Here is a 13,560-nt window from a genome sequence, read left to right as displayed (position 1 = left end):
AATATACCATTGAGAATAACCAAATATAAAAGACATAAACCACAATTACCTTTCAATGTTCCCAGAAGACCAACAATATTTTTATTTCTTAAATTTGTGAAAGAGGTAGTTCTTCATAATGAAGGTGAAAAGTAAGTAGGAAAAATGAGTTAGTTATGGAAAGTAAATGGTGTTTCCTTTTCTTTTTTCCCCCACAAGGAAGAACTCCGTGTATCCAGTGTGGTAAGATATCTTTTATTCAGAGAAAAATTGCACCATAAAATTGCACCATAAAAAATTGCACCAAAGAAACTGTAACTTTCTTTGGTGATCCCGTTGTTGATTTTGCTTTTGTTTTTCTTTATAGACTGTAGAAAGCCTTTCAAACACAGAGGTAAGATAATGTTCACTCTGAGGCAATTCCCAGTTTTGGCACAGTAAAATGCTGTGGACTCTTTATATTGTGATACTTAGGGCATTTAATCAATGCACTAGTTCTGATATATAAGTTCTGATGTAAATTTCCATTATATATGTTTAAGGGCAAAATAAATGTCAGCAGAATTCAGTATTCAAGCATTTTCTGTGCTGGCTTGCTAATTGAAATTGCATCACTGTGGCGCACCCCCTTCCTTAAATGGACTGTACAGTCTTTTTATCTTTCTTGAGCTCTCTCCATGGTGACCTCACTCACTGTGTTGACATTTATGGGTCACCTTCTGTGGATCAAATGTTGACAAGGAGCCAAGGTACAAACTGAAAAGAGGCTGCCCATGGGAAAGAATGGCATTATAGGAGGTGGGTGGACATGCAAATGGACATTTTTGTAATTTCAGTAGTCACTTTAGTGAATAAGAGGCAGTGAGTCTTGGTTTCAGTCTTAAAATGTGCCTGTGAGAGTCAGGTAGGTATTCATGCTTGCACCACTTTTGGGGTCTGTCAACACCTGCTAAAGGGTACATGGGTAAACTTGACCACAAACGTTATCAGATTCTTGGGCAAAGTATTCAGTTCTTACATAACAAATAAACTAAGAATGATTCACAGAATGTATCAAGGGTTATTATAATTGTTGATTAATGAATTACATTCTTGTAGAATGCGACAGTATATTAGAGATTATTTGTTGTCACAGGTGGGAACATAGTGCAAGAGAAAAGCAGCACCTATTAAATGCCTCTTTTTGTACTATGTTCACTAATTCACCTATTAAATGCCTCTTTTTGTACTATGTTCACTAATTCTTTTCTATGTTATTTGTTCTTTTCCATGTTCTATGATTCTATGATCACAATTCTATGTTCCTTTTCTGTATTTTTTTTAAATAATTGAATTTATTGTGGTGACATTGGTTTGCAAACCAATACTTGATTTTTCTCTACTGCATTTGTCTTTTATACAACTGTCTTCTGTAGAAAAATAAACATATAAGTTTAGTAAGTATCCTGAGTTTTTAATGATGTTGTCTAGCAAGGAGTCCACATTAACCTATTAAACACCTTATTTTCTGATTTATATGGGCAATTAAAAATTTGTAAAAATGTAACCTAATTTTATTTTTATCTTCCTGAAGGAATCCATTACACACATCAACAAAGTAGACCTATTTATTTATTTATAGTAAATTCATTGAGGTGATATTGGTTAATAAGATCATATGGGTTTCACGTGTACATTTTTGTGATACATGATCGGTACATTGCATTGTGTGCCCATCACCCAAATTCAAATTTTTTTCCACCACCATATACTTGGCCCCCTGTACTTTCTACTATCCCATCAATGCCCTGCCCTCTGGGAATGGCCATTCTGTTATGGGTCTGTAAGTTTTAGTTTGATATCCCACATTAGGGGGTTAAATCCTTCTATTTCAAAGTACCTATTTTCATAATTTCCTACATTCAGTTTTTACAGATTATACCATTTCTTTTCATGTGGTTTGTTTTCTAGCAGAAATCTGAGAAGTCTGAAAATGACAAAGAGCAGCAAAGACAGGTAATTTGTTCATAACATTTCTAAAATTTTAATAAAATAGGATACAATATTCTTATATTCTAAATATTTAAGAGGTGTTCATGGGTAGTCTAAAGAATTGTAATAAAAGAAATATCAGTGAAAGAAATGAAATTTGTCAATATATTTTGAAGACATAAATGCATTTTAGGCTCTGTTTACAGAAAATAGACACACTTAAGAGTAATGATTAATTTGCTAACTTTACTAATGATATATCAGTTTTTCATAAACATGCATGAGTATATATATTTCCAGGATGGGAACTAATTCCCCTTATTCTAAAATAGATAGGCTAATGAAAGGAATAAGAAAGCAATATGGCACAAATCTTAATTTGATCACTGACTAGCTCTGTAACTTTGGCCCCAAGTTTCTCTGGACTTCAATCACTTCATTTGAAACCTGAAAATATTCCTAATCCCCTAGGGTTGATGAGCTGACACAATAAATATTCAATGGTTTACATTAAAATTGTACATGTTTTATAGCAACATGTATGAATACATGCAGTTAAAAGACTTTCCATTATGCAGATGAGAGCAGTGAGTGAGATACAGGGCAATTGAGTGCACAATTGTGTGCCAACATCACACAGGAGTTTAGTAGCAGAGCTTGTCTAAAATGAAAGATTTTCTTAGACCACATGAAGTTCTTCATTTAAGTAAATTACACGTGTGCTAACATATTTCTCCAATTGTAATATTTTAGTGCCCTCTCCTATCAGTAGAGTGGATTTGTTTAGAATTTACAACAAGTATTTTTCTAAATAAAAATAAATGTAACAATTGATGCTTCTTAAAGACTTATGGTAACTACCATCTACCAAGGGAAGTATTGCTGAAAGTTAGCTGGTGTAGAGTAAATCCTTCAATTAAACCACAAATTAAGATTTACTTTTCATTAAAACACACAAAAGCAACCTAAAAGTCATTTCTCTAATTATTTTTAAAATAAATCTTCCTTATGAAATCGATTTGGTCCATTATCATCACATTATGTTGAAAATCCCATGCCCTCTCAACACCAAACTGTACAGCTAGCCAATAGTTGCCTAGCTACTGAAGGCAACTTGGAAAAGGAGAAACAAGTCTGAAATCCTCAAACATTGATTTCAGTTTGATCTGTGTTCACCTGTAAAGGAAGTAGGTTAATGAGAAATCTCTCAATGAGAATGTATTTCATGTGACCCCAAATAATGTCTTAGCCAGCATAAATAAAAGATTTTCTTACTTTCCTTTTAGTCAGTTATGGTGGTTCAAAAGAGAGGAGTTTAATTCATCAAGAATGGGAATGATAGCTGAATCATGGACTCAAAGATTCTTTCTCCTTTTCTCCAGGATGAACACCAGGAGAAAATCCAGTCCCCTGTCCAGACACAGGCTCTTGTCTATCCTTTTGCTGAGCCCATCCCCTACACTGTCCTTCCACAAAATATCCTGCCTCTTGCTCAGCCTGCTATGGTGCTGCCTGTCTTTCAGCCTGAAGTGATTCAAGGTTCCAATTCTAAGGCAACCATCTTTCCTAAGCGCCATGTGATGCCATTTCTTAAATCTCCAGCAGTTCCAATTTTTCAACGCCAAATCCCAAATCTCACTGATCTCAAAAATCCACAGCTTCCTCTGCTCCAGCCCTTGATGCACCAGGTGCCCCAGCCTCTTATCCAGACTCCCATGCTTCCTACTCAGCCCCTGCTTTCCCTTCCTCAACCCAAAGCCCTGCCTCTTTCCCAGCAAGTGATCACCTACCCTCAGAGAGATATGCCCATCCAAGCCCTTCTGCTTTACCAAGAGCCTCTGATTGACCCTACCCAGGGGTCCTACCCTGTGACTCAACCTATTGCCACAGTTTACAGCTTGCAACAAGTAAGCCCTAACTTACCAACTCTGCTGTCTTATTCATGGTGTTTACATGATATTAGAGGAGTCAGAAACACACAATAAATGAACGAGTGAAGAATGCATGGAGCTAAATGCACAAAATTTAAATCAGGGATTCTCAACACTAGTTACACAAAGATATAACCTAGGAAATTTTTCCCCACAAAATCCCAATGTCTACGACTACTTACAGAGATTTAAATACAATTTTTCTGGTTCTATATAGAAGACACTGAGCATTGGAAAGGTGTTGTTTCAGAGATTCTGATTCTATTGATCTGTGGAGAATATAGATAAAGAAGATTGAAACTTTCTAAAGGCAGAATTAAATTGGTAATCTGTATGTTAAATAAAGAAATCTTATTATTTCTACAGTTTTGAAGATTTCTCTTTTTTCACATCTATTCTTCATATACTTTAACTCACATCTTATTTTTGTTATATCCACATGGGAAGGCAAATGATTGAGATGCTTATTTCAACACTCATAGAAGTTTTATAATTTTTATTTTATTTTTACTTGTATTTTTTAGAGAGAGGGTAAGAGAGGGAGAAAGAAAGAAACAGAAACAGATGTGAGAAACATCAATATGTTGCCTCTTGTAAATGCTCCTACTAGGGACTGAACCCGCAACTGAGGCATATGCCCTGATGGGAAAGTGGATCAGAGAACCTTTGCTTTGTGGGATGGCACCCAATGAACTGAGTCACAATGGTCATGGCTCACAGAATTTTTAAAAGTATTTTTGCCAAAAAGGGAATCACTTGTTTATTTTCATGTTTGTTTGTTCATATATTTATTTTTTAAGATTTAAGAGGATTTTAAAGTTGTTTGCCCCTCACTTTAGGTAAGCTTTGAGAGTTTAAAGATTAGAATAATTATGTTTATAGGTAATACATTTTTACATCTCATTGACCTGAATATGCCCAGGTAGTAAGTAACTCCACCAATATATGAACTTATTTATTAATTATCAATTTCTCTGATTAGTTGACTATTATGTACTAACTGAAATTATGTATTTGTATTTTAAATAATTTTAATTTTATAGTGTTACTGATAAATTTGTGGTTTGCCTTTAAGTGTCTGTGTCCTTATGCTTGATTATCATCATTTTTAGGGAAAAAAACTAAAAGCAGTTTCTTCTACTTTATGTAAATATGTGTGAGCTTTTAAAAAAATCAACTTGCATTCTCATTTCTACCTTAAAGTCCATAGCATTTAATTGTTTTTATTGAATTTAAAATTTGCATGTTGTCTTTTAATTCATGGGTCAAAATAAAATGAATTACACTGTGAGGATTAAAAAGGGTAGAGAATATAGCTTTGAGATTCTTAAGCTATAAAATTTTTAGTGATTGTAGTAGAATAGATATTTCACTAAAACAGTTTCAAGTGAGAGGTTATTTGGTCTTTGGAGACTTTTCCATGTAATATGGTGCACAAGTTGGTACCATAGTAATAAAATGTTTCTAGCTGGTTAGTCATACTAAAATTACAAATGTAAAGAGATGTATGGTTATATAATAGAACAACTAATTCTATATTTGTTCTTTATTCTCCAGAATTGACTGCAACTGGAATTGTGACATGTTTTCAATGTTCATATCACTCCATCAGAAAATTAACAATTCTTATGATTCTACATGGATAAAATGAAGATGTATTTCTTTATTTACTTTATTGTATTATATAACATTCATCTGAATTTGTATTCAACTCTTAACCTCTATTTTCTGAATTTTAATTCAAAAAGTACTGCAGAATGTCACTTTTGAGTTGGAAGTTCCATAACCATATGAAAAGTATCTCCTAAAATAGTTTCTGGAATTCTACTTGTTATCACTATTTCCTAGCCAGTCATTTCAATAAATTCATCCTTTATGCATATTTACATTTTCCTGTGCTTATTACAATTTGTGAAACCTAATTGGGCTGTTTAATGTTAACTTGAGATTATCACTGTTGTTAAAAGTAGCTGTGGAAAAACACAGACAACAGCGTAGTGACTGATGGGCAGGGGGGCATGGTTGGAGGTGGAAGAAGATGTAGGGGGCATAAATGGTGAGGGAAAATATAAATAAATACACAAAATATTCATGAGAGACTTGAACTAAAGTAGGATGCTTCAAAGTGAATATTAAAAGATATCAAAGAGTGGAGAGAAAAGATTGTCATATGCTGCTTTTGCTCTAGAAAGTCTTGGTTTATACCCACAGTTTCACTTAAGCCATTACACCTTCAAAAGTACCCAGCATCAGATGTCAGGTTTTATGGTCACCCTGAAAAAAACATGTTTCAATTGTGAAATCTGATTCACAGTTCTGTATCATATCAGCTAAGATGTGCTTTAAAAGGTACTTGATTTTTGGAGTTTCAATGTGCACATCCATACGACAGCCAATGCACACAGTTTATTGAAGTTTTAATGTGATTCGTGCACTGCACAGTGAATGGTAAGTGTTCTGTTGCTCTGTATTACTGATAGCTTCTATCAGAGCATCAAGAGCCAGTACCACAGTCAGAATGAGCTGGGATCCTTGCCTTTAGCCAGTAATGCTCCCAAACCAAAGGCTAACAGCATTGAAGTTGATCCACCTGAGTTTACACAATGATTCATCTCTAGCAATTATTCCATCTTTCCTGAAACCTCAATGTTTTCCTCACATCAGGATCAAGTGCAAATCAAACTTATGCTATCATATCTTCTATCTTTAATGAAAAAAATTTGGTCTTAATAGTAGACTCCAAATTCCTCTCTGTTGTTCAGGTTAATCTATGGCAATTGTCATGGAAGTATCCTTACATCCTCTTCAATTATCTTACATGTTGTTCTCTCATCAACCTGTCTCCAGGAAGCTTTTGTTCCTTGAATAAATAAACCACTTTTTTCAAGGTCACCAACAACTTTCACCTTGCTATATTGTGTTCATGTTACCCTTCCTCTCAGTGCTATCTGGGAGAGTTGATCATCTTTCCAGTTTGAAACATACATCTCTTCATTTGAAACCCTAAACCTGTTATGCCCTTGGTTTCTCTCTTTACCCACTAGTGACATCTTTGTGAGTCTCCTTCTGATATTTCCTTTTCCAAGACTTTCAGAGTTGTAGTACCCTAGGGGTCAGCTTTACTCAGTTTGTTGTTAATTTATTCAATGGCTTTAAGTTCATCCACAGTCTATGAGCATCTAAATGTAAATCTTCAAATTTATTTCTAGTTTCATCTCCAAAGTCATATGTTCCATTTGCCTTTTTAGCCTTCATACCTGAGTACCTATTTAATATCTCAAATCTGGCCTGGCCAAGCATAACTCTTCATCTGGATCCAGTCTCTAACTTCCTAAAATTTAACTGAGCATACTTCAGTGAGAAAGGTAACTGGTACAATACTATGTACGCAATAGACTTGAATGGGCATTTCACTAAAAGAGGATATCTTAATGGCCAATAATCATGTGAAAAGTTACTCAACAACATTAGTCCTCAGAATAATACAAATGAAAGCTGCCATATAATATCATGAAACAACCATCAGAATGACTAAAATAAAAAAAATATTCCATACCAAGTGTTTGCAAAAACAAGCAAAAGAAATGTTAAGCAATACAAACTGATACAAGCACCTTGGAAATAAGTGTCGTCTCTGTCAAAGATAGAGCATATCTCATGACTAGGGGTTTCACTCAAGTATGTGGCAAAGAGGAATATAGATGCACTATACAAATGTACCCAATGTTATTAGTGGCATTATTCTGAAGATCTTATATGAAATCAATAGTAACATGAATCAACGGTATTTTTATACATAAATTGTAATATACAATCAAATGGAATATTATACTGTCATTGATGTGAATGAGTGACTGCCACACAAACCAACGTGGATGATTCCATATAAATACTATTGAGTGGCAGTAGCCAGAAACAAAATAGAACAGGGCTTACAACCCAATAAATAACTTTTAGAATCTATAAAAATAATTTATGGTGAAACAAGTTAGACTAGTAGTTATCTGAGGGGAGATGGATCTTGCTAGGGAACATCAGGGTGCCCTCAGGTACTAGTGATATTATTTTCCATTAACCTGGATGATGGATGCTTTGTAATGATTCACTTTGATATGTGAGTTTTACTAAGTGCATGTTTGTGGCTTTAAACATTTTAATGTATATTGTTGGGAACCGCCCTGCCTGGTTTCAAAAGCTGTAACCCCACATGGTTAAGCCTGAGTAAACCACAAAGGACACAAAGCTTATCCTCCCAACAGGGGTGCAGCCTCTACCCCTTTTACTTCACCCTGCTTGAGCTCAGGCAGATAACTAGTTAGCCAATGATGGGTAAGATTCCTCAAGGGAAGGACCACCTAAGACAGGCAAGGTTGGGCAGGGCCATCAGGGAAGGACTTTGGGGACTATAGAAAAGGGTTGATGGACCTTCACCCTTTGGCTTTGTCACAGCCTGAGTCCTCATTCTATCTGTAAAAAATGTCCTAATCTCTTGGCTGCCTGCATTTCCCACCTGATTTTAAGCCTGAAACAATGCAGGAGGCAGGTGTGGCATTGTGCTGGAACTGGTGGTCTCCAGGGGCAATCAGGTCTAAGAAAGAATGCATAAAATCCTGTAAAATTTGCTTTGCTAAGAATACCCTCAGTTTAAATGATAAGGGTCCAAGCATAAAATGAGTTTGTTCCCCAATGTTTTAGGGCCCTTTGGCTTCACTCTATCTATTTGACCCTGACTCAGAATAAGCCCTCATAGTTGTTTGAGTGTTATCTTTTGTTTGATCATTACTGCCTGGCAATGATTGATGAACTGTATGAATACACCCTGTATTCCTATGCAAATTAAACCCAATAAAAGACCATTGAGAAACAGACTCAAGGCCCTTCTCCTCTGAGAGTTTAGCCACCTTTCCTCCCCAAAAAGATCATGTCTCGATCATCTGTGGCTGCCAGGAGGGTCTCTGCAGGATGGAGCCACCTAAAGTATATTAAATTTAAAATCATGTGTTTTTTCTCCAGTATCTAGCCCACCTGCTTTTTCTTCCCTATGGAGGGGCCTCACCAAAGCAGCATAACCTCTTCACCTTTGGACTTGAATGTCTTTCAGTAATAAGGCATAGGACCTGGATTCCTCAGTAGCTGTGGCGTGGCTGGATAATACTATTGTGAGCTGCATGAATTTAGTCTTGTTGGGGTGAAATATGAAAAATAAGAAGCAAGATATGGGAGAAAACTTGCAGCTTAATTCCTGTTTTCTTCTCTTCTCTGTATATTATTCAGAGGTACAGTTTTGTGCAGCCTGTGTTAGTTATACAATCATTGCCTTAAGTGTTTGATTGCTGAAAGGATTCACAGGGTTTGAACCATTTATACTTACAGAACAGCTCTATTATGAACAATGAATGAGGCCCAGCAACATCAGGACAGGTATATGTGTTAAAAGAGGTGTTGAGAGCTCAGGAGCAAACTTATTTGTCCTTGCACTGCTTGGTAGCACAGGGTAAGCTTTATCCCCATGTCTTAAACCATGAATAGAGGGCCTGCAAAGCACCTCCTTCCAGAAAGCTTAAAACTGCTTATTGTGAGGATCTCTTACAATAGTCTTCCAGGCATATTTTATCCATATGAGCAGCCCTAATGATTATTGAAAACCACCCTCATTTCAGTCCCCTACTCCTGGATTCTACTGAGCCTGGTGCAAACCATATGCAGTTATTACTAAATAATTCTGAAAGACTGATAATATCCTTCCCTAAGCAACTCATAGACATATGCTTGAAGAGTAGTATTTATCTTTCAAAGGACCAATAAATCCAGGAGCTGGTTCTTTGAAAGGATAAAATTGACAAGGCTTTCACCAGATTCACCAGGAAAAAAGGGGAGAGGACACAAATAAATAAAATCAGGTCAAAGAGGAGAAATTACAAGTAATATTACAGGTATACAAAGGATTGTAAAAAATTACTATGAACAACTATATGCCAAGAAATTTGAAAATTTGGATGAAATGGACAAAATTTTACAAAAATATAATCTTTCAAAACTGAATCAAGAAGAAGCAGCAAGCCTGAAGAGAACAATAACAGCTGATGAAATTGAAGCAGTAATCAAAAACTCCCACACCCAAAAGCCCTGGACAGGATGGTTTCACAACAGAATTTTACAAAGCATTTTATGAAGAGCTAATCCCTATTCTTCTCAGACTATACCAAAAAATCCAAGAAGAGGGAACACTCCTAATTTTTTTTTTTAAGCCAGCATCATCCTAATCTCCAAACCAGACAAAGACACAAGAAAGAATGAAAACTACAGGCCAATATTGCTGATCAACATAGATGGTAAAATCCTCAAAAATATTGGCAAATCACATCCAGAAATACATAAAAAGGTCAAATACCATGATCAAGGGAGATTCATCCCAGGGGGCAAGGGTGGTACAATATTTGCAAATCAATCAATGTAATACATCACATAAACAAATGGAAAGACAAAAATCACAGTCATATCAATAGATGCAGAAAAAGCATTTGATAATGCTTACACATTTATGATAAAAACACTCAGCAAAATGGGAGTAGAGGGAGTATACCTCAATATAATAAAGGGCATATATGATAAACCTACATCCAGAATCATATTCAATGGGAAAAAACTAAAAACTTTCTCACTAAAATCAGTAACAAGACAAGAATGTCTGCTTTTACCACTTCTATTCAACATATACTGGAAGTCCTAGCCATAGCAATCAGAGAAGAAAAAGAAATAAAAGGCATCCAAATTGGAAAGGAGGAAGTAAAACTCTCCTTGTTTTCAGATGGCATGATAGTGTACACAGAAAACCCTATAGACTACACCAAAAAATCTACTCAATCTGATTAGTGAATTTTGCAAAGTAGCAGGATACAACATCAATATTCAGAAATCAAAGGCATTCCTGTACACCAACAGTAAAATATCAGAAACAGAATTCAGGGAAAAAATTCCATTTGCTATAACAACAAGAAAAATAAAGTACCTAGGAAGAAACCTAACCAAGGCAGTAAGAGACTCAGAAAACTACTAAATTCTGAAGGAAGAAATTAAGGAAGACACAAATAAATGGAAGCATATACTGTGTTCATGTATTGGAAGAATTAACATCATCAAAATATCCATACTCCCCAAAATAATTTATAGATTCAATACAATTCTTATTAAAATACCAATGACATATTTCACAGATATAGAAAAAAACATTTCAAAAATTCATATGAATGATTCTGAATAGCCTGAGCAATTTTGAGAAAGAAGAACAAAATAGAAGAGATCACAGTTCCTGATATCAAACTACACAACAAGGCCACTGTAATCTAAACAGTCTTGTATTGGCATAAGAATAGACACATAGACAAATGGAATAGAAGAGAGTGCCCAGAAATTAACCCGTCTCTATGGTCAATTAATATTCAACAAAGAGGGCAGGAGTATAAAATGGGATAAAAATAGCATCTTCAACAAATGTTGGGAGATCTGGACAGCTACACACAAAAAAATTAAACTTGATCACCAACTTACACCATACACAAAAATAAATTCAAGGTGGATAAAAGACTTAAATATAAATCATGACACCATAAAAGTCCTAGAGGAGAACATAGGTAGGAAAATCTCAGACATTCCATGCAGCAATATTTTCACTGATATGTCCCTTAGAATAGGGGACATAAGGACAGGTATAGGAACCATTCTGCATGGCATGGGGAATGTAGTGCAGCCCCTCATTCAGAAAAGTGATGGGGAATGAGGTAGGCACACACGACCCATGCCCATGGATAGGTTTTCCCATGGGGAATCAGGCCTGTATTGTACCTAGGCTGCTATGAGGCTTGCTTTTGCTAAAACTCCCTCACCTTGAATTGAGGCAGAAAATGTTTACTGCATATCTCTAAAGTAACTTCCTAAAATCTGTGCTAAACCTCCCAAGTATGGAGTGTAACCAGTTCAGCCACTTTTCCCCTTGATCTGTAACATTCTTTCCTTTGAAGTAATTAGCAACATTCTTTCCTTTGTTATCTGCAAAAGGTAATCACCTACAGCAAATCTATGCATAGTAAATGAGGATCATCCTCGATATAATGTACCCAGAAAAACAATAAAAGCCTGTCCAGGCAGGGGGTGGGGCTCTCTCTCTCACTTAGAGAGCAGCCATGCTGATGGTTTTCCTCCACAGGACTTCTGTAGTCCATGCAAATTTGTTCATTGCAGCCACAACACATGGACCCCACGGGCCAGAGTCTGCATCAGGACAGAATAAACAAATAGGACCTTATGAAAATAAAAAGCTTCTGCACAGCTAAAGAAAAGAGCAGTAAGATGAAAAGGGTACCTTTTTCTGTTTTAATTTTTCTTTTTTATCCATTTTATTTAGAAGTATGATATTTTAATCGTTTTTGTTTTTTAATTACAGAAGACATATGACGTTAGTTTATGGTGTACAATGAAGTGATTAGACGTTATATAACTTACTAAATGATAACTTTGATAAATCTAGTACCCATCTCAAACCATAAATCAATAGTACAGTATTATTGACTATATTTCCTATGTTGTACTTTACAACTCATAACTATTCTGTAACTGCCAATTTGTACTTCTTAATCCTTTCACCTTATTCACCTGTCTCCCCAACTTCTCTCATATCTTGCAACCTTCAAAATATTCTCTGTATCTGTGAACCTGCTTCTGTCATTTATTTTGTTTTTCAGAATCCACATATCAGTGAAATCATATGGCATTTGTCCTCCTCTGTCTGTCTTATGTGACTCAGAATACAACTCTCTAGTTCCAACCATGTTGTTACAGATGGTTAGATTCCACATATTTTTTATGGCTGAGTCATGTTCCATTAAAAATGGGAATACAAAAAATATAATAAAGAATATATATTAAAAAAGAAAATGAAAATATGGGACAAATATGAAAGATCTCAATTACTTATGTTTTAAAACTTTAAAAATTTATACATTTTAAAACAAAAATAATAACCATGTGGTATGAGTTTTAGTGTATCAAAAAGTTAACAAATATTTGACAGTGACAACACCAAGGGAGGGAAGCATATGAAAGTTACTGTTGTAAGATTCCCTATAAGGATGGCTAATAATGAAGGAAGGAAGGAAGGAAAGATGGAAGGAAGGAAGGAAGGAAGGAAGGAAGGAAGGAAGGAAGGAAGGAAGGAAGGAGAAAATAAGAAAGAATGAAAAGAAAAGCCAAAAAGAAAAACAAATGATAAGTATTGATGAGGCTGTGGAGAGAAGCAAATGCTGGAGCCCTGTGAGAAGTAAATTGACACAGCCATGATGGAAAATGTTATTGAGGTCCCTCAAAAAATAAAAATAGAACTACCAGCTGATCCAGCAATCTCAGTTCTGGGTATTTACCCAAAGCAATTAAAATCAGAGTTCAGAATGACACCTACCTTCACTTTTTTGCTGATGCAGTTTTGTCACACTAGCCAAGATGTAGTAATAACTTAAAAGTGCACCAATGGATGAAAAGATAAAGAAAACATGATATGTACATAACTAATATATTATTCAGGTTTAAGAAAAGGAAGTCTGCCATTTAGAGCAAAATGGATAGACCTGATGATATTATGCTAATATAAATATGCCAGATACAAGAAGAAAAATATTGTATGATCTCA

At 35.4% G+C, this 13,560-nt stretch overlaps 1 protein-coding gene across 1 annotated transcript in view; it reads left to right on the top strand.

The window, feature by feature from the left end:
* LOC123831050 (beta-casein-like) overlaps positions 1-6,488 on the top strand; it is a 7,160-nt gene extending 672 nt beyond the window's left edge. Inside the window, exons 2-7 of the mRNA XM_045857698.1 lie at positions 347-373; positions 1,553-1,576; positions 1,933-1,974; positions 3,333-3,857; positions 5,852-5,937; positions 6,362-6,488. Coding sequence (XP_045713654.1) covers positions 347-373; positions 1,553-1,576; positions 1,933-1,974; positions 3,333-3,857; positions 5,852-5,937; positions 6,362-6,488 — 831 coding nt within the window. The remainder of the gene's footprint in view (positions 1-346; positions 374-1,552; positions 1,577-1,932; positions 1,975-3,332; positions 3,858-5,851; positions 5,938-6,361) is intronic.
* The last annotated feature ends 7,072 nt before the right edge of the window (positions 6,489-13,560 follow it).

This window comes from Phyllostomus hastatus, unplaced genomic scaffold (assembly GCF_019186645.2).
Source record: "Phyllostomus hastatus isolate PE091 unplaced genomic scaffold, TTU_PhHast_1.1 phas_scaffold_1674, whole genome shotgun sequence".
Lineage (NCBI taxonomy): Eukaryota > Metazoa > Chordata > Mammalia > Chiroptera > Phyllostomidae > Phyllostomus > Phyllostomus hastatus.
This window is presented reverse-complemented; position numbering and strand designations above follow the sequence as displayed.